Consider the following 26,699-nt stretch of genomic DNA (forward strand, 5'->3'; position numbering starts at 1 on the left):
AATGAAAATGGCTGAGTACGGATTATGAAGGCAATAACAGGATTTTGTATGATGTTTTGTATATGAGAAACTGTGTATTCTAGATAAGTTTACACATTAGCTGACCCTGAAAACGCATAGGAGAGTTGACCCGAGGTCTTAAGCTAACAAACTAACCAGTACTGGATAAGTGTACCTGGATGACATCATGGCAGCTGAAAGTCGCGAAAACTACACTAGGGATGGACTCATTGGTTACCTCACCCATTGTATGGATTTGACAGTTCGAACGAAGCAGGCCCGTTATCAGCTTCAGGAAATGAAAAAGAAAAAAACAGAGGTAGGTTTTTTGGCCCCCATTTCGCGATCATGAACAGTCTATGAAGGGGATAATTAGGTACCTAAATTCCCATCTCGCGCTGCGCCGTATCTGTACAGTCGCGACCTCAAGTAGCTGAAAGGGATCACCAGGCGGATCACAGGCTCGTCCACAACCAGATTGATGAGACTCGATACCGCTCGTTGTAGTTAGCTAAGAAAGACCGTTGCAAAACTATAATAGGGATTACAACAATTCGAAAACACATTGGCTGGAGTCCCTTTAGCATATTTCAATCTGGAAATTGCCTAACAATTCAGACCAAACGTGTGTTAAAGAAACTTGGATGCGTAATAAGGGTATACCCAAGGTATAATGTCAAAGGTCTTAAGCATTCTGTCTAGGACCGTGACGAGACAGGTACGGGAAAAGGGATCACGGATTCAGGGGAACACACGGGATGACAGGGCGCAGCAGTCAAACGGAATGCCATGCGGCGCCCGCTGTCAGGGCATTTTACTGTCAGCTCAGTGGGTCGTCCCGCTGCACCGGAGCGGCATCTGCACATTTTGCGGGGCGTCCCGCAATTGTTCGGCAGACCGGGCCCATTTCATCCCATCCCTTTGGATATGGACATAGGTCCATTGTTTTGTTTGAAGGGATTGTTAGGATGATAGTATCGGATGACAGGCGACAAACAGTTTGATAGATTTCCAGGCAGGGAGTAAAGAGATTGAAATGGGGTAAGTAAAGGTAAGCGGAAGGCTTTATAGTAAATCTTTAAGACATGTTGTACAGTCTAGTACTGGGTTCATTATTAGCTCGAGACCTCGTGTCAACTTTCCTGTACGTTTTGATGGCTAATTAATGCATAATCTTACCTTGAATACGCTGTTTCTAAGATTCAAAATGCTATATCAAATCCTGCTTATGCCTTTTGACCTGACCTTATGATCTCTGATACTGATCGGAGTAAATTTCGTCTAGTGCACTATGTATATTGTATTACTAGGAGTGCCTAGTGTACCAAACTAATAAGGAAACACAAGAAAGTCAAGAGCTACAAGATAGCATACCGTTAGTACTTTGTATTAGGCCAAAGCCCGCTCATCATTATGTATTTCCATTGTAGGTATATAGAGTGTAAAAACCATACAAGAAGTTGAATACTTCATTAAATCATCCACATTACATGCATCTCATTATTTCGTATCCAATACAACATCTCGGGGTATCATATCCCTGCCTCCAATCAGGCAGTAAAAGCCCTCTTACTCTTAGCAGCATACTTAATCGTGAAGGGCTCGGTAGTCTGCGTCTCCCAGTCCAGGGGCCACTTGCTGTTCCCGTAGATCTTGAGCGCCTTAAGCGTGATCTTGTAAGTGTCAGCAGGGGCGTAGGTGCCATCAGAGAGAGCACCATCCCAGTTCCACTCAAAAGTACCGCGGGGGTTCCAGCGGGCCGGGAAAGTGAGGACCTGGCCGATGGTCTTGCCCTTGGAGTTGACGACGTCGGCATGGACCTCGGCGGAGCCCATGCTGAGGGTGAGTACGATTGTCGGGTAGACGGTGGTGGCGTACAGGGTGTCGTTTGCCTTGCCGGCGGGAGGCAGGGTGAAGGTGGTGCCGGCGGCGACGGGCGCGTAGGTGGCGTCGCTGGATTGGCTGAGGTAGCTGTTCTGCTTGTCAAGGACGGTGACAGAGCGCATACTGCCGACGACGCCCTGGTAGGGGAGCGAGTAGCCGGTGGAGTCGGTGCCGTTGAGGGTGATGTAGCCCGAGTAGACGGGCAGGCGCTTGGCATCGAGACCCAAGGGGGGAATGGCGAGGACGGTGACGGTCTTCTTCTGGCCAGGGTTCAGAGTGAGCTTGGCGGGGGTGAGGACGAGGGTAGCCTTAGCATCGACGAGCTCGTTGGGGAAGGCAGCAGGGCCGATAGAGGTATCATTAGCGAAAGTATAGGCGGTAGCAGCGCTGGTATGACCGAGCTGGTAAGTGACGGCCTTCTTGCCAGTGTTGGTAACCTCGAAGCTCTGGAGGGGCTTGAAGTGCTCAGTGTCGTTGAAGGAGATGCTGGAGACGCTGAGGAGGGCGTTGGCGTTGGCAGCATCCCAAGCCTGGATCAGACCGGCACCCTGCTGGGCAACCGGGGCAAGCATGGGGTAGGTCTTGGTACCATCATTAAAGAGGTTAGGGTGGGCAGTGGCGGAGAAAAGGTTCTCGAGGACCTTGGGGTCCTTAGTGCCACGCTTCTGCATGACGAGGGCCCAGGTGGCAGCAGCAAGAGGGCAGGCCATGGAGGTACCAGAAAGTACAGCATAGGAGCCAAGAGCACGGGGATAGGTGGAAAGGATCATACCGCCGGGGGAAGAGATCTGGGGCTTGACATCAACCTCGTAGGTAGGGCCCCAGGATGTGTAGGTGCTGAGGAAGCCAGGGGTAGCGGTGTTGGGGAAGTTGTTGAGGTTCTTAGGGGCGGTCTCAGGATCAGCCATGTTGACAGTAACCTGAGTGCCGGCCTGGAGGGCCTTGATCCAAGCAGCACCAGTTTCGGAAGTGACCATAGCAGCAGCCTTGACATCCGCAACGGCGCTGACATCGACCTTGGTAGATCCAGAGGCGTTGTTGTAGTAGATGATATACTTGGCTCCCTTGGCGGCAGCGTTCTGAGCCTTCTGGACGAAGGTGCAGGTACCACGGCGGATGAGAACGATGTACTTGGAAAGGTCAGGGGTGTCATCGGGGAAAGCCTCGCAGCCGTTGGCAGCATCGGCAGTGTTGAAGTTGACGGACCAGACAGGAAGGCTGACATTGGCCCAGGCGCTGGGGGAACCAGCGGTAAAGCCGAAGGTCGAAAGGGAGCCGTTAGCGACAGAGTAAGAGGCCTCGCTGAGAAGAGCAGGGGCAAGTATGTTGTCGACAGAGGCGACTGCGGTAACCCTTTTGCCGTTGGCGGCAGTAGAAGCGTAGAAGATACCCGTAGCACCATCGTTTCCGGCAGAGACAAGGCAGGGAACACCCTTCTCGACGATCCTACTGACGACGGCAGCCCAAGAGTCCTCGGGCCAACCAGAGGCACCACCGATGGAGGCGGTGATGATGTCACTGCCATCATCGTAGGCCTTGAGGTAAGCCTCGATGAGGATATCGTTACCAACATCACCACTGCAGCCGAACACACGGTAAGCACCGAGGGTCACATCCGGGGCAGCGCCAATGATGCCATAGGGGTTGTTGGTATTCGCTGATAACAGACCTAGGACGTGACTTCCATGACCATTACATGTGTCCATAGGATCTGAGTCGGGTACGGGAGTGTTGGAGCCGTTGAAGTCATCCCCGACCAAGTCGGTACCGTATGAGACCAAGCAGCCGGGGCCGAAGCAGCCGCCGAGGGCAGGGTGAAGATAGTCGACACCAGTGTCGATGACGGCGATCTTGATGCCCTTGCCAGTAATACCGGAATCCCTGAATTTGTTGACCTGGGTCATGAGATGGGGGGAGAAGGTGTCGTTGCCAGTGTCACGTTTGGCGACAACCTCCTGAACGGCGCTACCAGTGGAGTGAACCGTGTGCTCGGGGATGGAGTAGCGCCTGACAGGGTACAGGGCCTTGACGCCAGACATGGCAGCAACCTTACTGGCGAGGTCATCGGCCTTGTTGAGATCCTTGAACTGGAAGGAAGCACCCTTGAAGAGCTCATGGCGAATATCCTTGCGGATGGTGGCATCGCCCTTGATGGAGGCGAGGATGGAGGTAGGATCCTATTAAGCACATATGATTAGCATAAGGCATCCCTCTCCTTTGAAAGTCTGTCCAAACTTACATGGCTATCCTCATACTCGACAATATAGGCACCGGGGACGACCGCGGGGGCCTTTTGGTGGGCAGCTTGGGCAAAAGACGCAGCCGCAAGGAGCGTCGTGGCCAAACCAAGACGAACCATGATGATAAATTATGGCTTTCTCACTTGTGGCAGAGAGAGAAAGTCAAAGAAGGGGAGGGGAGACCACCGTCTGAGAGCGAAGCAGCTGCGAAGTAGACTAGACTGACGGCTGCGGGATCGTCTCGGCGCTACACTCGAAGGTCTTGAGCGGGCGGAAGATGAGGCGGCACCATGGTAGGTATATATGCATTTTGTCCATCGCGTAGTGAACGGCATGGTATCATCCGTCTAAATTGACGATGTTCGGGACCCGAATATCAGAGCCCACTTTAGACGAGGAGGGAAGAAGAGAGGCGACCGGGATGGTATGCGGGGGGCGCTACCGGAAGCGATGCCAGGTCAGGAAGGACGACAGAAGGTCGACCGGGGCAAGGAGATCAAATGGCGGCCGAGTTAAGGACCAAGGGCCTTATCTGGGCGAAATTGATTAAGCTTATTGGACCATCTGTATCGGCAACCTCTGTGAAGGCGTGCTTATGGCACCTTTCTCGACGAGGCAGGTCGATCGCCCCATGACGGTCGATACAACTCTAAAGTGGCCGACTGCGGTGGCCAAGAAGCCATCCGTAATTTTAATTTACCGGAGGGCAACTTTTGTTCCTTTTGCTCATCTTCTTGCATGGGACGGCAGCGTGAAATGCTACTGCAGAGTAACGGTACCACTGAGGCATGTCTTGGCTCTTTGGCTTGAGTCCGATGCTGGTTTATTGGTTAGCTTGGTACACTAGGTACTGTACTATACTTTGTACACCAGACAATATCTATCCCGAATAGTCCCAAACCTCGCAAGGACTAATTAAAAGGGCTATCACGAATGATAAAAGGCATCAGTAGGATCCGATAAGGCATTTTTGATATCAGATATAGCGTATTCAAGGTAAGATGACGCATTAGTTAGCTATGAAAACGCATAGGAAAGTTGACACGAGGTCTTGAACTAACAACCAAACCAGTACTGACTGGACTATATGGGAATAGTGGCACATTGAGTAAGCACATCGCACTAGGCAATAGGACGCTGCTGTACTTGCATAGGGAAGGGAGATCTCGTTTGTGAGGATCCCTCTGCAATGCAGGTTACCTTGTGTCTTTTGACATGTCCGACCCCGACCACGTTCCCGTCAATTACTGTGCTCCGATGGCTGGGCATTGGTTGTATGTATATCAGACTTTGCTAATGACACGCGGACAGGGACACGGCAATATCACCAAAGAGAAACTGAGAAGTCCCATGTGAACAACAACAGACACCCAAGATCTTGAACACGGGCTTGGCAATGCGAAGCTTTTTTCGCCTTCTCTTTTCCAACGTCTTTAAGTGATTGCTTGGCCTTGCCGAGGCTTGTTTTCCTTGTGACTTTTGCAGTCTCTGGTAGTGAATTTTCGTTGTTATCAGTCGGCTAGACTAATAGATAACACGCCAACGTTTATCACCATGGTATGTAGCTGCCTTTTCCACGATTGATCCGCCACAGTACAGTGATGATACTTGACCACACACATGCCGTCCAAAGCCACTAAATGACGCGAATGGTTCAGTTACTGCCCCGAGACTACGACGCCAGCAGATGATCCATGGCGAATTTCATTGTCCTGTTTTCCTCGATGAGATGTGTGCTTAATTTTCTTTTGGATAGCTTCCATTTGCAGAGTTGGAATCGGAGGCCGTATAAAGCACAGCAGAGCCTCGGCCAGACGCAAAGTCACCACGTTCTTGGGTGGTAATTGGAGGGGGTGAAGGGTGTAAAGGTAGGCTCGAATGGGCAGTTGAGATGCCATCAGGTGCTGCTAATGAAAATGAATGTTCCTGCGTCGCCCCGCTGTCACAGTGTCCCACTGACTAGGTACTAGGTTCACTAGAGCAACAATGGAACCCTGTTGCTGCAGTGAATGGGTTGCTTGGAAAGGTCTCCAGCGGACGAGACCGACACCGATGACTCCCAACCAAGAAACTATCCTGGACCAAGATCGGACGAGTAGGTCAAGGGCATCAGTTAAAGACCAGAGGACCTGCTTAAACGGGACAGCGAAAGCGAACCACATCTTGGGACTAATTGATTTCGTGGAGTCATGGTTTTGGGGAAGGCAACTAGCCAGCATGGGTGGAAATCAGACTATGCCATCCATCAAGCAGCGAGACGGGGTGCTTTACCCTGTGTCATCTGGCATCGCCAGACATGTTCAGATGGCGTCTAATAAAAACAAATACCATCCTGAGCCAACTTGGTAGGGTTCCGGAAACGGGCTTGGGTTCTATGTAAACGGTGCTACACAGAACGCCCGAACGGCTTGAATGATGCAGCTACAAACTCGGGAGTCGAGATAAGCGCATGCAGTGACTTTCAAGATGGCCGTTGAGTGGTGGCTCAACAAGGTGAAACAAAGTGCTGTACTGCAGGTAGCTTAAACGTGGAAAGGCGCATGCGTGAAGAAACCGGGGAGCCAATAACACCGATATTGGTGCGTATGCTTCAACAATGAAGGACCAGACGGCATATAGGATACAGAGAAATGAGACATGATGGAAAAGCCCAGACAATCTGGCCGTCCATGTCTACACAGCTCACCCAGTCGAGCTGACCGGAGCGGTGAGCTTCACATGACCATTGACCTTGAACTAGCAAAGAATCATCGTTGAAGAGCGGAAAGAAGCAAAAACTAGGATCAAGATTTAGCTTGTGTATATTAGTGGTGTTGTGAGAATGGCTTGATGGTGGTGGTAGCTTCGGCTCGAGTTGATGGACGGTGTGAGCAACTTCTCACCATGCGTTCCTGCAGCTTGGAAGTTGCCGGCGGCATATGGAGATTGCCGACCCGGCAGGCTCAGTGGGTTGTCTCTCGGCTTTTGGAGAAGTCTCAGCCAATCAAAGGTTCCCAAAGATTGATGACCGAGCCGGGAGCACGAAGCTCTCCGCAGGTTGCCGTCGTTGGATGAACTTCATTGATCGAGACGAACACTACCGTGGTGGCTTCAGATTGACACTCCCGCCATCCCATCTCAGCATCGCATCGTCATTCTAAACGAACCATTCAGATTCAACCCGTCAAACATAACAATTATAACTACATAATGTACGTCTTCGACTCGACCACGCCGGGCCGCCTGCGAAGACTTAAACTGACTATTGCCGTCACAGACTCGAGCCGCCAACTACTGCTCCCTGTTAAATCGCCTACCATATCTACGCAACGTCCCCGTCACCATGATTTGCAGAGCCTGCCTTCGTGCTAGCAGAGCTGGCCTCCGCTCCGAGGCTTCCCAAAGACTTGCCTCTTTCCAGACGCCAAGCAGGGCTCTCTCTTCGCTGGCTTCTACACGCCTCGCTGTGCCTGCCGCATACTCTACCTCTGCTCTTCTTCAACAGCGCGCCATTCAGACCCCGGCTCGCCTTGCCTCGAGGACATACTCTACCGCAGCTTCGGAACAGCCTGCGAGCGCTGTCCCGGAAAAGCCGGAAGACCTGGATGAGGGAGAGGCCCAGGTTTGGGACATCTTGATCCGCGAATTTGCGCCCACCAACCTCGTCGTGCGAGACATATCGGGAGGCTGCGGCTCCATGTATGGCGTCGACATCTGCTCTGAGAAGTTCCGTGGCCTCAACATGCTTAAGCAGCAACGCCTGGTCAACGCCGCTCTCGGTGACCTGGTCAAGCAGTGGCATGGCATCCAGATCAAGACCAGCGTGCCTTGAAGAAAAGAAACATGGGAGGAAAGTAAGAGAAGGATGATTTTATATTTTTCAGTGCCATGTACACCACTCGATACCCAAATGAACAACCGCGCCAAAGCTCTTGAATGGGCGTAGTGCCCTACCACCAAAACAAACTCTCATCTGATGCCAAACTCGAAAATACCACCATGCCCGTATCATCCTGCACGATTCCTCATGATAAATCCGACGTTTCCTCATTCTCCATTTCGATGCCCATGATACCCCCAGTTCACTGCTGGAGCCGACCCGGGATCAGGTCCCTTGTTGAATAGTGGTTGTCTGGGTCACCCCCGCTCGGTTCGTCAAGACACCCAACCCCAGACCCAAAGCAGAAAAGAAAAAAAAAATTGAACCATTCCATTCAGATGATGGATGAAGGAAAAATGAAAGCTTGACAAGAGTGGGATTCGAACCCACGCCCTTTCGGACTACGGATATGAGATTTAACTCAGATTAAGGGTTAACCTTAACGTAGCGCCTTAGACCGCTCGGCCATCTTGCCTATTGATGAAAATGTCACTCAATTCTAGTGTTGACATACCCTATTGCGGATAGCCCTCACTTTCACTACGGCGGCGGATATCAACCCATTAAGGTCCCCGATGAATGACCATGCCATGCGTCGTGGCTTCACCGAAGAGCATTATGTCGATCTATATACAGTTCGAGAGAAGATGAAAAGATGTCCTTACAATCGTAGCAGGTGTGTACAGTCCAATAATGCTCTGTTTGTTTGCAAGATACTAGTCTTCCAAGGAACCAAAACCACTTCACCGTCCTCAAAGTGTCAAGATACCTGTACACATCGAACTCTCGTCTATCTGCTCATTTACACGACCTTATGTACCGTCTATCTTAACACTGGTTTGTTTGTGGGTTCAGGACCTTGGGTTAACTGCCCTAGGCGTCATGATATCTAATTTATCCGTTTCGTCCATAACTGAAGCCTGACTCTATCTTGACTACCCAGGTATGCTTGTTCCGATGCTGGATATGTCATGTTCAATTTTTGTTGATGCGTTTCCAATCAGTACCTAAGCGTATTTTACCAGTGCTGAATAAAATTAGTTCAATGCATCCTTATAAGGTTTGGGATAGGTGGGATACCGCTAGGTTTCGTCCAAACACCAGGAGTATCCAGCTAACAGACAACCCAACATAAGATTGGTTTTTCCTCCTGTACTGGCAATTTCTGTATCTGTGGGGTGTAACTTGTATTTCACTCCTCCTATACCTCCTGCATCGTCGGAACCACTGCAAAAGGGCCCGTGGTGTCAATCCGCTGGACAATTCCGTACTACCTCTAGGTATTCACTCGCACTCGTCTCGTCCCCCTCATCAGACTTCAGTCGAAACTTGGCTATATCAAAGTTCAGAGGTACCAGGACGATTTTTCTATCTCCCTCTCAACCAGCGAGTAGGTAAGAAGGAATGACAAGAAGAGGGTACACAGGGAGAACCTTTGACCCATAGGACATACAGGAGTGATTCACGCGCAGGTCGACCAAAATGTTGGCCAAGGTAATCAACTTGCTCAACCAATTGTCGGATGGGTGAGTTGATAGTTGGTTCAAGGTAATCGCCAAACAAACGGAAATACGAGATGAAAGATGCTACAGAACACAGCGGACGCCTTAACGATCGGGAACCTTGATGACTTTTGATACCTACCTGCCGGATGAAACCTGCTTTATTCGTCTGATAAGAGTCGAGAAGAGAAGGATCGGGATCCAAGCGGAGGAAATATTCTAGACGAAAAATATCTGTTTCGCTGACGATGTTGCCTTGAAGGTACTGCGAGGTCCAGTTACGAAGAGACAACCGAGGAAGCCGCAACACCCACCCACCCCGAGTGAGGAAGGTTCCATGAATTGAACCTTAGTATACGGCACACTTTCTGGGCGACTAACTTTCGTTCTGAACGTGCCCGCTGATTTGGAAGGTGCGTATGGATCAGAGTCAGAATCAGAAGTCAGATCCGTGGTGTCCTGTCTGATGCTAGTATGGATCTGGAATGAGGAGTAGATTTGGAAAGTCGAATTTTTATGCTGATTGTTTTACCAGTGAGCCAATTTGCCAGCCAGAAGATCATTGCACCAAGTCACAAGTCGAAAGAGGAGAGATATTTTTCAAACAACCAAGTTCTTTTGTTCAGCTAGCTACCTCTATTAAAGACAATTATTGACTACTCTCTACGTTCAGAGCAAAGGACCCCCCAATGATTTATATGCAAGAACTCCTCCCGATCTATACCCTTGGCTACCTCTATGCGACTCTATCCCCCTCAACTCCTCGCCCCCTCTTCACCACTCCTATCCTCTTCCTCTTCCTCCTCTTTTTTTGTCCACTGCTTTTCTATGTTTTGTCTGACTCCCCCGACACTCCACTCCTCTCCACTCCTTTTCCTAACTCCTACTCCTACTCTTCCCGGCACTCATCCTTCTCCTTCTCATTCCTCCACTTCTTACTCGTACTACTCATCCGCCTATCATCTGAGCATCGCACTCTTGAATCTAAAACCGGGCAGGTTAAAGAATTTAGAGGACAATCTTGAGGGTGGCGCTGAGGAAGCCAACAAGGCCACCAGCGAGGAGGTTGATGGAGTGAGCGCGGGCCTGGATCTGGGCAACGAGCTGAGGAGCCTCAATCTGGAGGCCGACAACAGCGCGGAGGGCGAAGTTGACAATGGGAGTAGCAATGGGGAGGAGGAGGCCAGAGACAAGGTTGAGCTCAGCACCGATGACCTTGAGGACGTCGTGGCTGACGGTGGCGACGAGGTGCTTGAGGCAGTTCTCGACCTGGCTGAGGAGGATCTCGACATCGGCAATGAGGTCAAGGACGATCTGGAGCTCGCCAGCGACGAGGCCGACCTCGGGGCGGATGAGGGCGGTGATCTGGGGAACGACACCGGTGACGACGGTGTGGAGGTGGCCCTGGAGGCTGACGAGGGCCTCGAGGAGGAGCTGGGCGTCGACGCCAGCCTTGACCTCGAGAAGCTCAAGGATGTGGGCGATGTCGGCCTTGACGAGGACGTCGATGTTGAGGACGATGGTGGTGACCTCCTTGACGATGACGACAGGGGCCTTGCCGTTGATGGCACCGGCACCAGCGCCGCCGGTGGAAGGAACGGAGGGAACACCGGTGGGGACGGCCAAGCCAGAGGTGAGGTACTGGGTCTTGGAGTCGGAGACAGTGGTGGCCCAGGTCTGGTAGAGGGTGGTGGCGGAGGTCAAGGTCTGGACGGGGGCGGGGACCAAGTTATCGCCGTTGATGGGGGAGGCAAGGCCGGAGGGAACAGCGGCGCCGGAGGGAAGAGCGGCGCCGGAGGGGAGAGCAGCACCGGAGGGGAGAGCGGCACCGGAGGAAAGGCCGTTGATGCCGGAGGGGGCAGCGCCCTGACCACCGCAGGCAGAGCCGAGGATGGGAGAGGCAAGAGCGGAGCCAATGGTGGCGGCGGAGAGAGCAGCGCTGAAGAACTTCATGTTTGCGGTTGTTGGTGGTTGGTGATTGAAAAGAATGGATCTAAAGAATGTAAGAGTAGTTGGATGTTGGTATTAAAGAATGACTGTTGTGTATTAGGTATTAGTTGTAGTAGTGAAGGAGTGTTGTGAGTGTGTGATGATGAGAGAGAAGAAACCGGTTGATGGAGGAAGATGACCTCGAGTTATATACAAGTTTGTCGTCGATTCTGACCTCCTCATCTCACCCCCCATGTCGGCGATATTGTCTGTGCGGGTTGTTCGCCATCAACCTTAGCGTCATAGCGATAGGCGGTGTCTCCTTTCTCTCCCCTTCGGCAAATCTCGCTGGATTGGTGAAGTTGGACAAGCTGTCGGTGGCAGCAGCTACGGTGAATTGGGTTGAGGGGCGTAAACGGTGAACGCGGTCTCCACGGCCACGACACTTGGGAACAAGGATTTCGAAGCTTTGAACCACCCAGCTGGTGCCGCAGATCTCAATGAGCCTGGTGTCAAGGCCTGTCAACGACTGAGAGTCTCCGCAAATAATTCAGCTGTAGCGTCTTGAAGCTGGCACGGTGACTAGGTGAGGCTAGGAGAGACTCCATCACAACTTCATTCAAAGGTGCCATGTGAATGCACTAAGGGCTTGGCAGGCTCATCCATGATAAGACTGATGAGGCCTTTGCGTGTACTCGTGACGACGGGCCTGATTGTATCAATAAGAGGGGGAAATTCCTTGGTGGTGGTGTTTTGATATTCCAGTTAGTGATGTTCAAAAGCGCGATAAACTTCGATCTAGCGTTGGTGCAATCGACATGATTCCATTCCCAGCACGTTTTCTTCAACACTGAGACAGTACCTTATTGTGCAGATCAGGGACTGTGAATGCACGATGAAGCAGTGAAGTTGAGACATTGGGTTGCAGATGCCACAATGGATCTTGTGGATGTGCCGTTCAGGGGTTGTTTTTCCTTGAAGAAAACAACAACGGCATTTTGGGAGGTTCCATTGATCGACGTCGTCCGCTCAGGGGTTCCATCCAGATTCCCGACTCCGCGGCGTCGATCACTTCCCATTGCGCCATTCTAGCCTCAACTCACCGTCGTCACCGCCGTACACCTGTTGCCCCGACTCTACCGACTTTTTGAAAGCCTCTTTCGCTTGTGAGTGCCGTAGAATTGCTCCAACTATTTTGATATCACCAGAATAACTAGTGGCAAGGGGACGCCTGCTAGTACGTTCAGTAACGACCGTTGCATTCTCTCATTTCTCCGCAATGTGCAAGCGACAAGGCGTCTGTGGAGAACTCCAGATGATGGCAGGTTTCCCAAATTGCCCAATCGTTTAATTTTGACCAGGGTCGCTGATCGTCTCTTGTTCATTCCTCTTGTGAAGGCATCACAGGCGTTAGTATCTTTGTTCATAAGATGAAAGGGCGAAGTGGCTCAACGGCAATATGGACACAAGGTTTATTGCCGTCTCTAAGAGCAATTTCATAAACATACTTGTAGAGCTGAAGTGATGTCGGTTTCAAGGCTGTTGATCTTCTTCAAGCTAAGCAAAGTCAAGATCCCTGAAAGTTCACTAACAATTCAGGCACCAGTTCAATCCTTAAAAAGCGTTTGTTTTAGAGTGAGACTTGTTGACTTAAACTTTCTTTTGACAAGGCAGAGGATAAACAAGACCAGTGAACGAGTGATTCCCGCACAGATGTACCATAATATTATGCCATGTATACACGCTGTTACGCTAGGACTCTTGGAAATAGCCAACCTGAAGGTGGTCAAAGAGCCCTCAGCAAGTATCGCGCTAACGAACAGTATTAATTAAGGGGTAAACTTGATATATGGGGGGCCGCTCAAAGGATCTGCACTTGGTGGAGTTCTTGCACTTGGTGTACTGACACCTCACTTACAGAAAATCCGGGTTCCCAGGCCGCGGAAAAGGTTGCACTCAGGGAGGCAGGGAGACTTGCACTTGCAGGGACATTTGCTGTACACTCCACGTGTGGCGGAGACAGGTGGGCGGTAGTATAGCTCCATGAACCCCGACCATCTTCACTCAAAGGCTAGGGACAAGCCAAGAAACACTGAGCTTCTGAAGATTCTCCACCGATTTGGCAACAACGACAACAGCAACAACAAGACGCCATCATGTTCACCAATTATCTTACACGGCCAAGACTCAGCTCAACGGTAGCGTGGCCATGGTCTAGTCTAGCGTAATGTATCTGGGAGTTATATTCATCCTGGCAGACGTGGAAAAAGGAGGCGTCCGGGGGGAAAGGGGCGAGAACTCGCAGAAACTATCGCGCCGGTGCTGCCGGATGCAATTCGTTCCGGCATTGAGTGTGCCGGCTGTAGGTCGTGTATTGAAGTAACTTGCAACGGACCGGCGCGAGCCGTCAAGGTCACGGTCCAGACATCACGGGATAGAATTCGCGATGTCCTAGATCGATATGTCTTGATGTGTGCGTGTGTTGCGGTGATGTGGCGCAGCGTTGCATGTCAACCGCCAACTACACGTAGTTGTGGGGACCGTTTGTCAGTAGGAAGGTCAGTTCCGCTATGTCTGGCGCAGAGCACTTGTTGATACAAAGTGAGGTTCTGGATAGGATGATGGGTTGAATAGACGGGACGCAATGATGCGACGTTGTTGTCTGGAGAAAGTTGTCGGAAGTGGGATGAAATGGGCGAGCTGCACGGCTCACTTGCGTGTGCAACGCTTAGACATACAGCTTACTGTTCCTATAAGCTCAGCATACGCTTCATATCTAACATCAATCACAAGCGCCAGTGGTTTAGTGGTAAAATCCATCGTTGCCATCGATGGGCCCCGCGTTCGATTCGCGGCTGGCGCATACCTTTTTCTCTTTTTTTTTTTTTTTGGTCTCCTTTTTGGACATTATGACGGTGAGATGAAACAAAAGGTTGTTAACATTCAGGCATGGTTTTGTTTGGGCAATCAGTTCAATGTTTTGCATTGTTCCTCCCATACCCGTCGTGGAGATAAATAGAACTTGGAAAATATTCGCATTGTTTGGTTTTCTTTTTTTTTGTTGAACATAAAGTTGATGTATGAACTTAACACTGTATTCAGATCTTGAGCAAGCTAGCATGTCAATGTCTACATCACTTTCAGTGTTCATGTAGTTCATTTTCTTCCCTAGTTTATGTGTCCGTAATAGTCTGGATCAACGAATTGAACTCATTGAATTCATCTTGGTCACTTCAGTTGTTGTCTTCGCCATTCTGTCAACCATCACGCAAGTCTTCTAATGAGTGGCCATTTATCCCATCGTCATTACGTTCCTTTGCCTTTCAAGCACCCGATTATTGCCTTCTTCCAATCACACAAGTCTATCATAGAAGGTACCTTTTTGATTGTGCCATTGAACGTTATGTCATGAGCTTCCCCGTTGCGAAGACCAAATGCAGTTTCGGCCATGAGCAATATCGCATAGGTACCTGGAAGCTCACATCTCACTAACAGATAAGATTCTGTTTCGGCTTTATCATAACCTGTGCTGATAGCGACAAGTTAGCGAAAAGTAACCCAGAGGCCAGCGAGGACATCATATTCATTGGCCAATGCCCATGCGCGTTCGACACATGTACGTACTAACAAGTCATGCTTGAGTTAAAATTAGCTCGGCACTACTTCGACGTCCGTGCAAAACAAGACTTGTGTATCAGCCCTGTGTACATTGCACTGATAGTATGACGGATGACTGATCGCAACTCTTATCCATCTCGCGAATGACCCTCGTTTGTCTGAGAAGCCATCTCCAAACCTTGGCATTTCTTGGCAAGGGAACCCTCTCTGAAAATGGGTGGAGATGACAATTTGCACCGACTGTCGCCTTATCGATAAACATCATGATACGCACCGACCCCTTACTTGCGCACGGACTTTCCTTCTCACCGTAGTTCATCTCATCAACGGTTGCCTCCTCTTTGCTTCTTTCCCTTTTCCCAGAGACTGAGGAGGAAGTCAACGTTAAAAATAACAACAACTATCACTTAGGTTCCCCCTGGTGTAATCTTGAACTTACCATCGTGACCTTTCCTCCCATAGACATCCTTGCGACTAGTACCCTCTTCGAGTTCGGCATCGCAATGGTCATGTTTCCCGATGCTCCGTGAGAAACAAGTTCATCTCCGCGACCGCCGTCAAAACGCTTCTGTGAAGTATTCATTGCTATCTGACCGCAGTCTCAATTCATTTGGATCTCGATTCCAATTCCAACCCGTCTAGAAGAAAGGGCCGGAAGCGCGGATGACCGACACACGGACAGTGGTGGTGTGCCGGCAATCGCCAGTCGGTGGTGCGTTTTCCTTGCCCAGCAGTGCCCGAGTCGTGCCATAGGGGGACCATATGATAGTGTGATTGCTACCTCTTGGCGAACCTACTCATGGTTCATCGACCATCGGGCTCAGTCGGAAACTTGAGGGTACAGCCAACCGTTATTGCCCGTCATATCATGACCAAAGAATGCTCATCCAACAAATGGATCAAAAACTGCTGATGTCTTCCAAAAGAACCCTTTGAAGCATTCGGATCTTGTGTTTCTAGCGATCTGACTGCTACGCTTTCTTCGGATGTTTTGCTTCCTCCATGTAACGACCCTGTGAGTGTGGGCTAAACCGAACGATGGCCGTAGCCGCCCGCCGGCGGTGGCCATGACTTGAATTGACAATGTTTACACATGAGAGCGCAGATGTATTTGAGAAGATAACTCCCCTTCGTTTGCAATGGGAAAACCATCTCTTCTGTCTATCATCCATACAGTGACATAACTACATCGGCCATTTGTGCCAATAGACACCATCACAATTGACACAAACACAAAGATCGCCAGAGCTTCCACTCGGTTGCCAAGACAAACGATATCTACCTCAAGTTGCATCAACCTCACGCATCAATCACCAGGCCCCTAAGATTTACAAACGGGTATCAAAATCAATCCTGAGCAAAAGACGATTCAAGGTATGTGTAAAACCCAAACCTCCCGTCAAACCCCATCATGATCAACCACTAACACCCATCTCAGCTTCTTCCCAACTTCCCAATCCACTACAACACCAAAACACTAAACAACACCTTCCAATGGAAGACCAAGTCTACTACCACATGATGATGTCCGACCTCGAGCGTCGCAAGCGGATCCAGAACCATCAAACACCCGACATTTGCCCCCCTACCCATCCTCCCCGACAACAACAGCAGCAGCAACGACAACAACAACAACCACAACCGCACCACTGGCATCATCCTTCTTACTTTGATTTGCACCACCACCAACATCACGAGGACGATCACCACAATCTTTTTCTTCTTCAAAAAACCGGAACAACAACACAAAGATTGGGGACGACAACAGCTATTTCTTCGGCTGCTTCGTCGCCTACTTCAGAGACTAGGCCATCGAGTCCATTGCTGTCGGGGTTGAGGAGTGCGGTTCTGGCGGGGTTGGATGTTTTGCATTTGAATCATCCTTATCCTTATCCTCATGGGAATGATGGGAATGGGAGTGGTATTGAGAGTAGGAGGAACTCGTCGGGGAGTCAAGGTGGGCATTAACTGGTAATGATGGGGTGAGAGAGAAGATGGATGGATGATTTTACGATTTGCCTTTATTTCTACTTTGTTTCAATGAAAAGGAGTTCAGGGAAGGGAGTTTTGGGAGTTTGGCCTTGATGGGGAAGGAATCAAGGTAAACTGTTTTCGTTTACTGGATAGAAGAAGAGTATAATACCCGACCAGTAGGTCAAAATTTCGAAAGCCTCAATCTCACACACACATGCATACATGAGAAGGGCACTGTTATCCCCATCGAATAAACCTCCCAGTCCCGGACCAATCTTCAGTGACACTGCTACGCGACTCTTTCCATTCCCGTGCTCGGCGTTACGTCCCCCGCAATGTATCATAACCTCTGCTCGATATTCAGCTTCGCCATATTCTGCCGGAGGGTTGCCTGCTGGGCTGTCCCCGTGGGTTTCATCATGACGTTGCTTCTCGGCCTTGTACTTCCCTCGAGAATCAGGAAACAATATAGACATCCCACTGGCTAGGATGATGAAGCTTTTCGGTTTGCCGCTTGACTCGCATCACCAATCCATAAGCGGTCGTGGCTTTTTATGCCACCCGGTCCAAGAGCCGCAAAACTGGCACATGTGCCCAATTCCCGGGGCAATATGCACGCGGCTCTTGGCCCTCGTCTCGCGCAGTCAGAACACGGCTGGCTTGGTGATGATGATAGCGGCTGACACTGTTGTCTCTGAGGTTATCGTCAAGCTCGCTTCAGGAACAGGAGGATTGATGGAGAGCTCGCCTTCTATTCTCTCCTGCGGCATTCAGTGCACGACTCCTTGATACCTTTTCGTCGGTTTACTTCGCCATTGATGGGCCGTAAGATCATCTTGGCTAAGAAATTCAATAGATTGAAATGCTGAGATTCGGATCTTAAAACACCGAGCGCATCACTAGACTATAATATATAACGACGGGACTCAAACCAATGACTGGTCTTTTTCGGGCCAGCCAGATATACGTACTCTTGTTAACGAAGGGCCCCGTTCTTCCCACGAAGGAAATGTCCTGGTGTGGTATGTGCTGATTGATTTGGGTTCAGCTGTAGGGCAGCAGAATCGTAACGAAGTGGAGAGACCTACATATCGAATCTCAGCCCTGGAGTATGCGTGTACTAATTAGGCTTTCTTTTCCATCCCAATTGGGCAATAAAGCACGGAATAAACCGAGGAGATATCGGGTTCAGTGAAGGTCCATCCTTGGGAAAAGAGGCTTGGGTGGTCTGGACACCAGGAAGGTGATTGCGATACTGTACTATCGAGGTGTTGATAAAAACCCGTAGCTTTGTTCTGCAGTAAGCAGTTCATTGTCGAACAAAATGGTTAAATGTCCAGGACGGGGAAATCATGGGTGCGGCCCGGGCCGAAATCGAGAGCATCGACCAACGACCATGGGGTCTCGTTCGGGGGTGACAAAACTTGTTGGGGGTGGAGGCTTTGACCTCGACCGCATTACCGGAAGTGAAAAAGTCTAAACGAGTCCATGAAACTCCTACTGTCCATAGCCGTTGCGAATGTAGTGGCCATGTGGTTGGGCAACCGGCTCGATACTGAGTACCTGAGAAAGCATTGATCGGGGATCTTTTTTTTTGAGCAAAAAAAAAAAAAAAAAAAAAAAAAAAAAAAGAACCAAGGTTGAAGAGAAATAATTTACCGTAGATGTGGCCTAGAACTGATGCTATCATCATGTGAGAGATTTCCAAGTGCCCGGGCGCCTTGTAGGTCCAAAGATGCTGTCAGCGGTAGATCACCATGATATGCGTTATTCCCATCCTTTCGTGACTTTGCGAGACACTGCAAATTAAATAGGGTAGGAAGTAATGTATTGGTGCCATAATAGATATGGGCCCTATGAAGATTTTCTCGACTCTTCGTGCAGATGGTGCTGCTAATCTACCGAATATTCGAAAACCAGATCCTCGAATGGATCATGAATCATCAACATGAACATTACTTGTCGCGTACGAGCTCCTCCACAGTCTTCTTCCCCATGTGTCATGAGGTTGCTCTTGCTGTCCGGAAAGCAGGGGAGGCAGGATTTGTTCTCCTGTATCCGTAGTTGCTTTGGAATGAGATCAAAGGGCCAAAGCAACGAGGAGAGCAATAACAATGCCCCTGACAACCCTGCCGACGGTTGTTAGTCACCTAATGGAACGAAAGTAGCTTTAAGAAGAAAGAGTGCAGTGGAGACCTGGCTAAGCACATACCCACCAACAAGACCTTGAGTCTCGGAGACTGCAGCGCTTTTGGCATTTCCAGCAGTGTCCATAGGCTTGCCGTCATGAGCAGTGTTGCTTTCCTGGGCACCCACATCTGTGCCGGTAGGGTCGATCAAGGTGACAGAGGTGGAATTGTCTAGCGGCCATGTGGTGTTGGTGAAGTTTCCGAAGGAGGTTCCGTTCGCGGTAAGAGAGGGAAATGCAGAAGGAGCCGAAGTAGTGAGGCCACTGCTGGTAGCCGCTCCGTTGATAGATTCGCTGCTGGAGATTACCGCAGTGCTGCTTTGCTCAGCGTCGGGTGAGATCACGATCGTTGCAAGTGCAGAGTTGGGCTCGCTGCCGAAGACAGTGACAGTTGAAAGGGCGACGGTAGTCACGGCAACCTGGGCATTGGGAGAGTTGGCCAAGTCGACCGGAACGGTGACAGTCTTGTACACGGTCGGCTGCTGGGCGATGTTTTGGGCTTGGGCGACAGCGCCTGGAGCATCAGCAAGCAGCATGAGCATGCCGGGAACCAGTGGCACGATGGTGAGCATTTTGAGGCGTCTTGATAGCGTGTTTGCTGAATCAACCGATGTTGTGGTGGGAGATGTAGATGATGCAAGCTGCAAGCTGAGGAGCAAGAAACCAAGGAGACCAAGGATCTGGGAGAACAAGAAGGTCAATGATCTGAGTGTGTCAGGATGTGTGGAATGGCGGGAGGGGAGACGACGGAATGACTCTGAACTTGAAGTTGACGGGGAAATCTCCGGAATTGGTTGTGGAGTAAGGGACAATGGAGGACTTGGAAGGCAATGACACAAGATGCAACTGATCCCTTCATTCGACTTTCTGGTGCTTCCTCTTACGTGGGAAGGTCATCTTGAGGAAAGCGCCGCTCCTTCGCGAAGCGGATATCACAGTCCCTGTTCATTTGTTAAGATCGTGAGCGCCTTCCCCAGGTGATGAAAATTTGGCAGACACCAGTGTCGAGAGGAAGGTGCGTTCCCTCTTGGCTCGCAGAAATAAGCAAGACCTGTACTGATCAGCTCAGACATGGGATCCAACTGCCGCCCATGATAGAAGCCCTGATGGTTCTTGCTTCATCTTTGGGGTGCTGCAACTGTTGAGATGGTGGTTGCGATGGGTCTTCGATTATAACCCACCGCTCCTCTGATTTTGGTCACCGGATTCTTCCGTATAATTTGATTGCCGGCGTGGAAGGCACGATGGTCAGTCATGCAAACACCTCCCACGTCCGGGTTGCATGCAGTGGGCTGATGAACTGCCCCAAGAAGGAAAAAAAAAGCAAAAACAAAAAAAAGACACCAAACCAAAACGGAAGCTTATCATTGAGTCCAGCATAGCCTACAGACCGAAAAAAATAAAATTGCGCTACGGATAGCCGCTTGTTCCATTGTTCGCTCAACCATCTTTGAGGCGCTCCATTATGCCTCATCGACTCGACTAGCCGTACAGCCTCCCCTCTTCTCAAGAACATGACCATAGCCTGTATGTGTGCGTGGGTATCATGACGAAGTCGCAGAGCATAAAGACATTTGCCAAACACATGCATGCGTATTAAATTCCCATTCCATGCCCAGAACGCCGAACAGAGTGATAGAAACCAAGGTTAGGGACAAGGAAAGGGCAAAAGCAAATCCAAAGAAGAACAGCCTGAAAAACATTGATGCGATGATGGCGATGAAGGAACCCGCGAGCAGATGCTGAAAGAGGAGATGGCCGCGCAACCAACTAACAGAACTCCAAATACTAGATGACGCACTCCTTCTTTCCCTTCTGAGAAGATGGGCTGCCTTGTCCAACCCGTTCCTTAGTTCCATGGCTTAAAAAAAAAGTCCACAAAATCCTGTAGAGACAAAAAACAAAAAGAGGGATGAATGGAAAAGGAGAGACCGTACTGAAATCACAAATAGGTGTCAGACCGATGTCGATTGAACAGACGATCTTCCCTGCTCGGACGCCGTGAGTGCCGTGTCTCTAGAGGTAATTTGACCTTGTTGTGATGCGCCCCCTCCCCCGAATCCCGATGACAATAAACGAGGGCTTCGATTAGTAGGGTACGTGGAGTGATGCGATGATACGGGAGGCTCCATTGGCGTGGGAAGAGACGTGGGAGTTTGCGGTTGCTGCTGTTGCTGCTGTTGCTGTTGCTGCTGTTGATGCTGTTGTTGTTGCTGCTGTTGATGCTCCCTGCCTGGTACAGTACCCGGCCAGCTCGAACTGTGATCACCTACCAACCGGTGACCCATCTCCGATGAGGAGGACGTCATATGGAGAGTTCGGGGTACACTCTCGGGATGGAGTAACGAATGCTGCCCAATCTTGCTTGCCGCCACCGGATCGTAAGGACTCGCGACCGGTGAGTACCGGTACGATGAGTTGTAACCATGATAACCAGCGCTGAGGGGACTGAGTGGCTGAGACGTAGCAACAACAGTCCTCGGCGACGGAGCAATAGGTGCCGGCGCAATCGGCTGGTTGGGTTGTGGCATGTTTTGACGGGCTCGACTCTCATCTTTCTTGGGACGACCCCGTTTGCGACCGGTGGGTGCCGCGCTCAACGTTGAGGTCGAGGCAGGGATCCCTGGCGAGGGGAGACCGTTGGGCCGTGGCTGGATGTTCACAGGCTGGACTATTGGGGTGGGAAACGGTTGATGGCCATATGGTCGCATGGGCGAAAAGAGCGGTCTTTCCTCGGCAGGGCCAAATGCCCGCCTCTTTGCATAATGATCCTCCGAGTCATCGACCGAGTTCCGTTTCTGCGGTGACAGGATCGGTTTTTGAAAGGACGGCCTGCTCACCATGGAGTTATAAGCCTGAATGCACTGATTCACGGTCCGCCCTGCATATTCCAAGTTAGAGGCTGCAGTGCATGTCTTGGGCCATAAAAGAATCCTTGACCCACCTCGAGGAATCTGGATAGAGTGCCAGTCTGGCTGATGGATGTTATGCTGCTTGATGAAATCTATCATGTCGTCCACATTGACGCTAACTTTGATGATTTCCCCTAAGAGGAAGCGCTGCGCGAGAAGAGACATGGGTAAGCGAGAGGCGGGGGCGGGGGAATAGGAGCCAACTTGAAAATGGACGTGTTCATACCTTTTCTTCCTCATCAAACGACGACTCCATCTTGGAGGTTTGGTCCCTGGAGTCTGCCGTCGACGGGAGGGAGGAAAAAACGAAGGTCAAAAAGAGAAATGGCCGAATGATGTCTAGTCATTTGTCAAGGGCCAAGTATGCCTTGTTATTCGTTGGGCGGGCAATAGGCCGGGGGTGACGCTCGTGATCGCAAAAGACGGGGCAGAGTCGCAGTGGCGAAGCGGCCTCATTCATATACGAATAGGGAGAATTGGTGCTTGCGGCAGTCAAGCTGAGAAGTTGCTTGGAGCTGGTGGTGCTTGATGTTATACTGCTGCTTCCTGCTTGATAGCGGAGGCAGGCTTGTGGGTAAGTACCTCTAGGCATGTAGTGGTGCTTGCCCTGTTGCAACAACAACCTGCTTGCTCCCACTCAACTGCGCGCGCGCCGCCTGCAGGGAATCCAGGATAAGGACGGGAATGGAGACGGCAGGGGTCAATGTACTAGGCAAGATATGAAACGAAGGTCGACGATAGTCAGAGTCGAGATATGTATGAGGTGCGGATTGCAGTTAGTAGTGTAGTGCCAGAAGGCGTTAATCCATCATGTTCATGACCGTGGGGTCACGAAAACCAGGGGGTGGGTGAAGCGAGCGAACGGATCCCCAAGTCCAAGACACTCTCCCCAGACCGGGAGATGAGTGGAGGACGGTAGCCTGGAATCGAGCAGGGCAGGCGGCAAAGAGACGCGAGCAGTACAGTGGGAAGCGCGCGTCTTCCCGTTCGTTGGCCTGCGGAGTTTCGATCTAGCTACCGTCGAGGAGGCGACGACGGGCGAGTAATTATTGTTGGCCGGGGATGAGTGGCAGACGATGTTGCTGTTTCGGTCAGTGTTCCACTGTTGCACTGTCGCACCGGGGGTGGTGGGCGTCCCGGTTTCCAATGTTGGTGTTAGTGAGTGCTCCACTGTCGAAATGATCCCGGTCCGGTTGTCCAGGCGCAGTGGACGGGATGGATCGATGGGACTTGGGGACTGAGGTCAAGTCGGCGACAGCGACAAGAATAATAACAACAACAACAACAACAACAACAACAACAGCAACAACACCCCGGATTTGTTCACCTGGCTGGTCTTGCCGTCCAGCTTCCCACTCCTTGTCCAGCCGGCGTGTGTTGCAGGGGTGGCCTGTCAAGGTCAACGGTTCTGTAACAAATTCGACTTTCTTTTTTTTTTTTTCCTGAGAGATCGCGTACTGAACCCTCGCACCTTCCTTAGTCTGAGATAATCTCATGCAGCGAGTACCGTTAGATAAGCGGATACAAGGTGAAATCTCGACTGGCGCAACTGTCTGTCCAGGTCTTGGTTTCCACTGGTGTCGTCCAGTTACGCAACGCAGAGCGCAAAGAGGGAGAGTTGCAAGTGGAAGGTAAACAAGGGTGTCTCGTAAAATTGCGGTTGCAGCTGCAAGCAGGCAGATCAAATGACTGCACGTGTGGTGAAAGGGTGCTGCCGGCCCACCAGCCGCTCTCCTTAGGCCTTGCCTTTTGATCGTAGTGGCATCGATGGATGTAGCCAAGTATGTAGGTAATAATCATGTGTGAGTGAGTGTGTGTGAGTGTAGTGTGTGTGGTGTGAGATTGTGTGTGTGTGTGTGTGTGTGTGTCTTGCTGCCGTTGTGGATTCGCTCAAGTCAAGCAGTTTGCCGCGAAAAGGAAAGATTGAAATACACACCCGACAAGCAGCAGCAACACTAGCAGCAACAGGCATGTATTGACGGGAGCTAGCCGAAGGCAGAAAATGGACGACGGGCCGGGGTCGATCCATGTATTTGATGGCCAAGAATGATAGACGCGTGACTTGCGTGTGTTGTGAGAGGGCCGTCCAGTCCAGCTTTGAGGGTTGCTCAGCCGATGAAAGTCAGTATCAGGTATCGAAAGTTGACTGCAACTTCTGAGTACTTTCCCACCTCAACTTTGGTTCGACCAGAACTTGGAGAAATGGGGGGAGGACATGGACAAATAATGGGCCCGTCATATCCCGTCATGTCGATAATATCCAGGTTGACCACCTGGTCACCTCAAAAGGCCTGGCTGCGACCCCGTCGCCCAGCAATCTGTCGCTTTAAAAAAAGGGTACAGTATGGAAGTACTGTCTCGGGCAGAGAGACCTTGGCTGACGGGAACTCCCCCCTCCCGTCGTCGCAACCCAAACCTCCAATGTTGACGAAACAACATGACTTGACAACCGCCCAAGCAGTTGTATTAAAAAGAAAAAGAAAGAGCGAAAAAAAAAAAGGTCATCCGTAACCGATCACGAATAATTCCAGTATCCACCTCGGTCTTGGATCGTCGCAACGCGGTTTCTGCGCGGGCCGAAGAGAATGAGCGAATCCAGCAGCGAAACAAAAATATCCGGCCGCAGGAAGAAAAACAGAAAAAGAAACGAAGGAGAAAGAGGCAAGCGGAACGACGGCGACAACGCAAAGACAGACGGCATACGCGGTTCCGCTGCGAACTGCGACCGAAAGCCGGGAAGCTGAGACATATGGTCGACGAAATGACTGTATCGTTTTCCCGGTTGGGAAGAGGGTGCCGAAAGTCAGACCTTGCTGTCGCGACCGTGAATCGACCGTCGAGTATCAAAGGAAGCCTCCAACGGTCGCAGTCGCATCGCATTCCATCCATTCATGGCAGCGCTGCAATGGGAATGGGGCAATGCGCCTGAATGCCTCTGATGGGGAGGGTCGACATGGGGGACATGGGGTCCCGCTAGAGCCCGGTATGGGTCCTGCCATACATGATAGCTGGAGGGATGCTTGGCCCCACGATGGATGCACCACTCCCACTCAAACCACCCGACCACCACTCCCTCGACCTCTCTCGCTCCGATCCCATGCTCGCCATGCCATGCTTCAATGGCTGCGTCGTCACCTGTGTTGACCGGTGTTCTCCAATTTATTCATCCAGATTCAGCATGGCTCTTTCGAATTGGCAGTACCATTCCCTCCACCTCTCCAAAGACGTCCGTGGCAGGTTACCTTACCTAGCATTTCCATGACAGAAAGGGAAACCTCGTAGTAGCCACCATCACCGCCACCGTTGAGCACCACTTTTCTCTCTTTTTCCATCGCTGACCTCTCATCGACTCGAGTCTTCTCTTCGATACGCATCTGGCACCCAAAAGGATGCTCGAAATGGCCTTCATAACGTGTCGCCTGCAGGCCTGCAGATTGGCCTGATGATAAATGGACAGCCATATGCATCCGAGACCAGCGTGCAGCTGCACATGTGACCCCCCATTTGCTGGTCTGCCGCCATGATAGGGTGTGGCTGCTCTGGGGAAGTGTGGCCAGCAGACGGAGATGGTGGTGGCCGTAGTGGTGGTCGATGGTGCTGGACGTGGTGGTGAGTGAGATTTGGCCGCGACCCTTTTATTCGTGAACCCAACCCAACTCGTGCCAACGTGTCAAACCAGCCCCTGGCTCTTTTTCTTCCACCCGTCGCTGTGCGAGATTTTCAGCGACACCTTTCTTCACATTCCCTCATCGTGCCCCTCGTCGGTTGTTGAGCCACGATGGCGGCGGCGAGATTGACGGTCCTGTCGTAGTCGAGGGAACACGGAACCTTTTTTTCCCCCCTCTTGGTCGCTCGGTCTTCCGGTTCTTGTTTTGCTCTTAAGTCGCACGAGAAATTCTGTTGAAGCTGAGCTGCGACGTCTTAACAAAACTTTGTTCAATTGGCCCGTTGATCTCTGAGCTTGGTAGTTCGAATCCCCACTGACTAGAGGTCGGAAGGCTTGCTTCGGCGACCATTGGACGCTGTGCTGAAAAGATTCGCCAATGAGGGTGTTTGCGCGGCCATGTTCCATCACACGAGCTGAGAAGCACACGTCAAGCGTTCGTCCTCATAAGAGCCGCATCGTCCGGGTTATGACAAGTGAGAAATGTGATGTCGGTCAGGGTGATTTGAGAGTCGTCGCCGCCGTCGTTTGTTGCCATCGTCGGTCGGAATGTGTGAAGCTTCCATAGGAATTCTGGAAGAAACAGCGACGGCGGTCCACAACATGGAATCCCACGAGCGTCTTTAAATGTCTTGCAATGACCTCGGACGCTTCTCCACAAGCTGCTGCAAGATGAGCTGGCAGGGCACCAAGCAGCAAGGTCCAGCACGTCCAGCACATCACAGCACACACTTTCGCTACACCAAGGAACCATAGCAAAGTGCACGGCAGGGCAAGCGGACGGATTTGGCAACATTTCCAGCAATAGTACCATCAGGCTTTGCCGGGCCATCAGCTATATAGATACCAGCCTCATTCGGTTGCTGCTGGCTGGCTGTCCCATTACGTCGTGTTCGCTTTGCTGTCAATGTTGCGCCCTGTCTGCGCCC

At 50.9% G+C, this 26,699-nt stretch overlaps 6 protein-coding genes and 2 non-coding genes across 8 annotated transcripts; 3 read left to right on the forward strand and 5 right to left on the reverse strand.

The window, feature by feature from the left end:
• Positions 1–1,276: 1,276 nt before the first annotated feature.
• NCU00263 (serin endopeptidase) lies at positions 1,277–4,586 on the reverse strand. Its single transcript, XM_952641.2, has 2 exons — positions 4,124–4,586; positions 1,277–4,061 (listed from the first exon to the last, which is right to left on the reverse strand). The coding sequence occupies exons 1-2, from the start codon at positions 4,241–4,243 to the stop codon at positions 1,551–1,553; spliced, it is 2,631 nt and encodes an 876-aa protein (XP_957734.1). The 5' UTR covers positions 4,244–4,586; the 3' UTR covers positions 1,277–1,550.
• Positions 4,587–7,150: 2,564 nt separating this feature from the next.
• On the forward strand, positions 7,151–8,715 carry NCU00264 (hypothetical protein). Its single transcript, XM_952642.2, has 2 exons — positions 7,151–7,315; positions 7,381–8,715. Exon 2 carries the CDS (start codon positions 7,447–7,449, stop codon positions 7,933–7,935), a length of 489 nt encoding a protein of 162 aa, XP_957735.1. The 5' UTR covers positions 7,151–7,315; positions 7,381–7,446; the 3' UTR covers positions 7,936–8,715.
• Positions 8,349–8,458, reverse strand: NCU15238. The gene has a single exon. It is a non-coding gene; the product is annotated as a tRNA-Leu (tRNA).
• A 1,364-nt stretch (positions 8,716–10,079) lies between the features above and the next one.
• On the reverse strand, positions 10,080–12,328 carry NCU00265 (hypothetical protein). The gene has a single exon (XM_952643.3). It carries the CDS (start codon positions 11,436–11,438, stop codon positions 10,494–10,496), a length of 945 nt encoding a protein of 314 aa, XP_957736.1. The 5' UTR covers positions 11,439–12,328; the 3' UTR covers positions 10,080–10,493.
• Positions 12,329–14,206: 1,878 nt separating this feature from the next.
• NCU15239 lies at positions 14,207–14,277 on the forward strand. Its single transcript has one exon. It is a non-coding gene; the product is annotated as a tRNA-Gly (tRNA).
• A 1,580-nt stretch (positions 14,278–15,857) lies between these two features.
• Positions 15,858–17,292, forward strand: NCU16673 (hypothetical protein). The gene is made up of 2 exons (XM_011395747.1): positions 15,858–16,406; positions 16,471–17,292. The coding sequence occupies exon 2, from the start codon at positions 16,527–16,529 to the stop codon at positions 16,998–17,000; it is 474 nt and encodes a 157-aa protein (XP_011394049.1). The 5' UTR covers positions 15,858–16,406; positions 16,471–16,526; the 3' UTR covers positions 17,001–17,292.
• A 1,525-nt stretch (positions 17,293–18,817) lies between these two features.
• NCU00267 (hypothetical protein) lies at positions 18,818–20,381 on the reverse strand. Its single transcript, XM_952645.2, has 2 exons — positions 19,219–20,381; positions 18,818–19,135 (listed from the first exon to the last, which is right to left on the reverse strand). The coding sequence occupies exons 1-2, from the start codon at positions 19,764–19,766 to the stop codon at positions 19,087–19,089; spliced, it is 597 nt and encodes a 198-aa protein (XP_957738.1). The 5' UTR covers positions 19,767–20,381; the 3' UTR covers positions 18,818–19,086.
• Positions 20,382–20,535: 154 nt separating this feature from the next.
• On the reverse strand, positions 20,536–24,105 carry NCU00268 (hypothetical protein). Its single transcript, XM_952646.3, has 3 exons — positions 22,333–24,105; positions 22,139–22,253; positions 20,536–22,075 (listed from the first exon to the last, which is right to left on the reverse strand). The coding sequence occupies exons 1-3, from the start codon at positions 22,360–22,362 to the stop codon at positions 21,150–21,152; spliced, it is 1,071 nt and encodes a 356-aa protein (XP_957739.2). The 5' UTR covers positions 22,363–24,105; the 3' UTR covers positions 20,536–21,149.
• Positions 24,106–26,699: the final 2,594 nt, after the last annotated feature.

The sequence above is a fragment of the Neurospora crassa genome, linkage group III, assembly GCF_000182925.2.
Source record: "Neurospora crassa OR74A linkage group III, whole genome shotgun sequence".
In the NCBI taxonomy this organism is placed as follows: Eukaryota; Fungi; Ascomycota; class Sordariomycetes; order Sordariales; family Sordariaceae; genus Neurospora; species Neurospora crassa.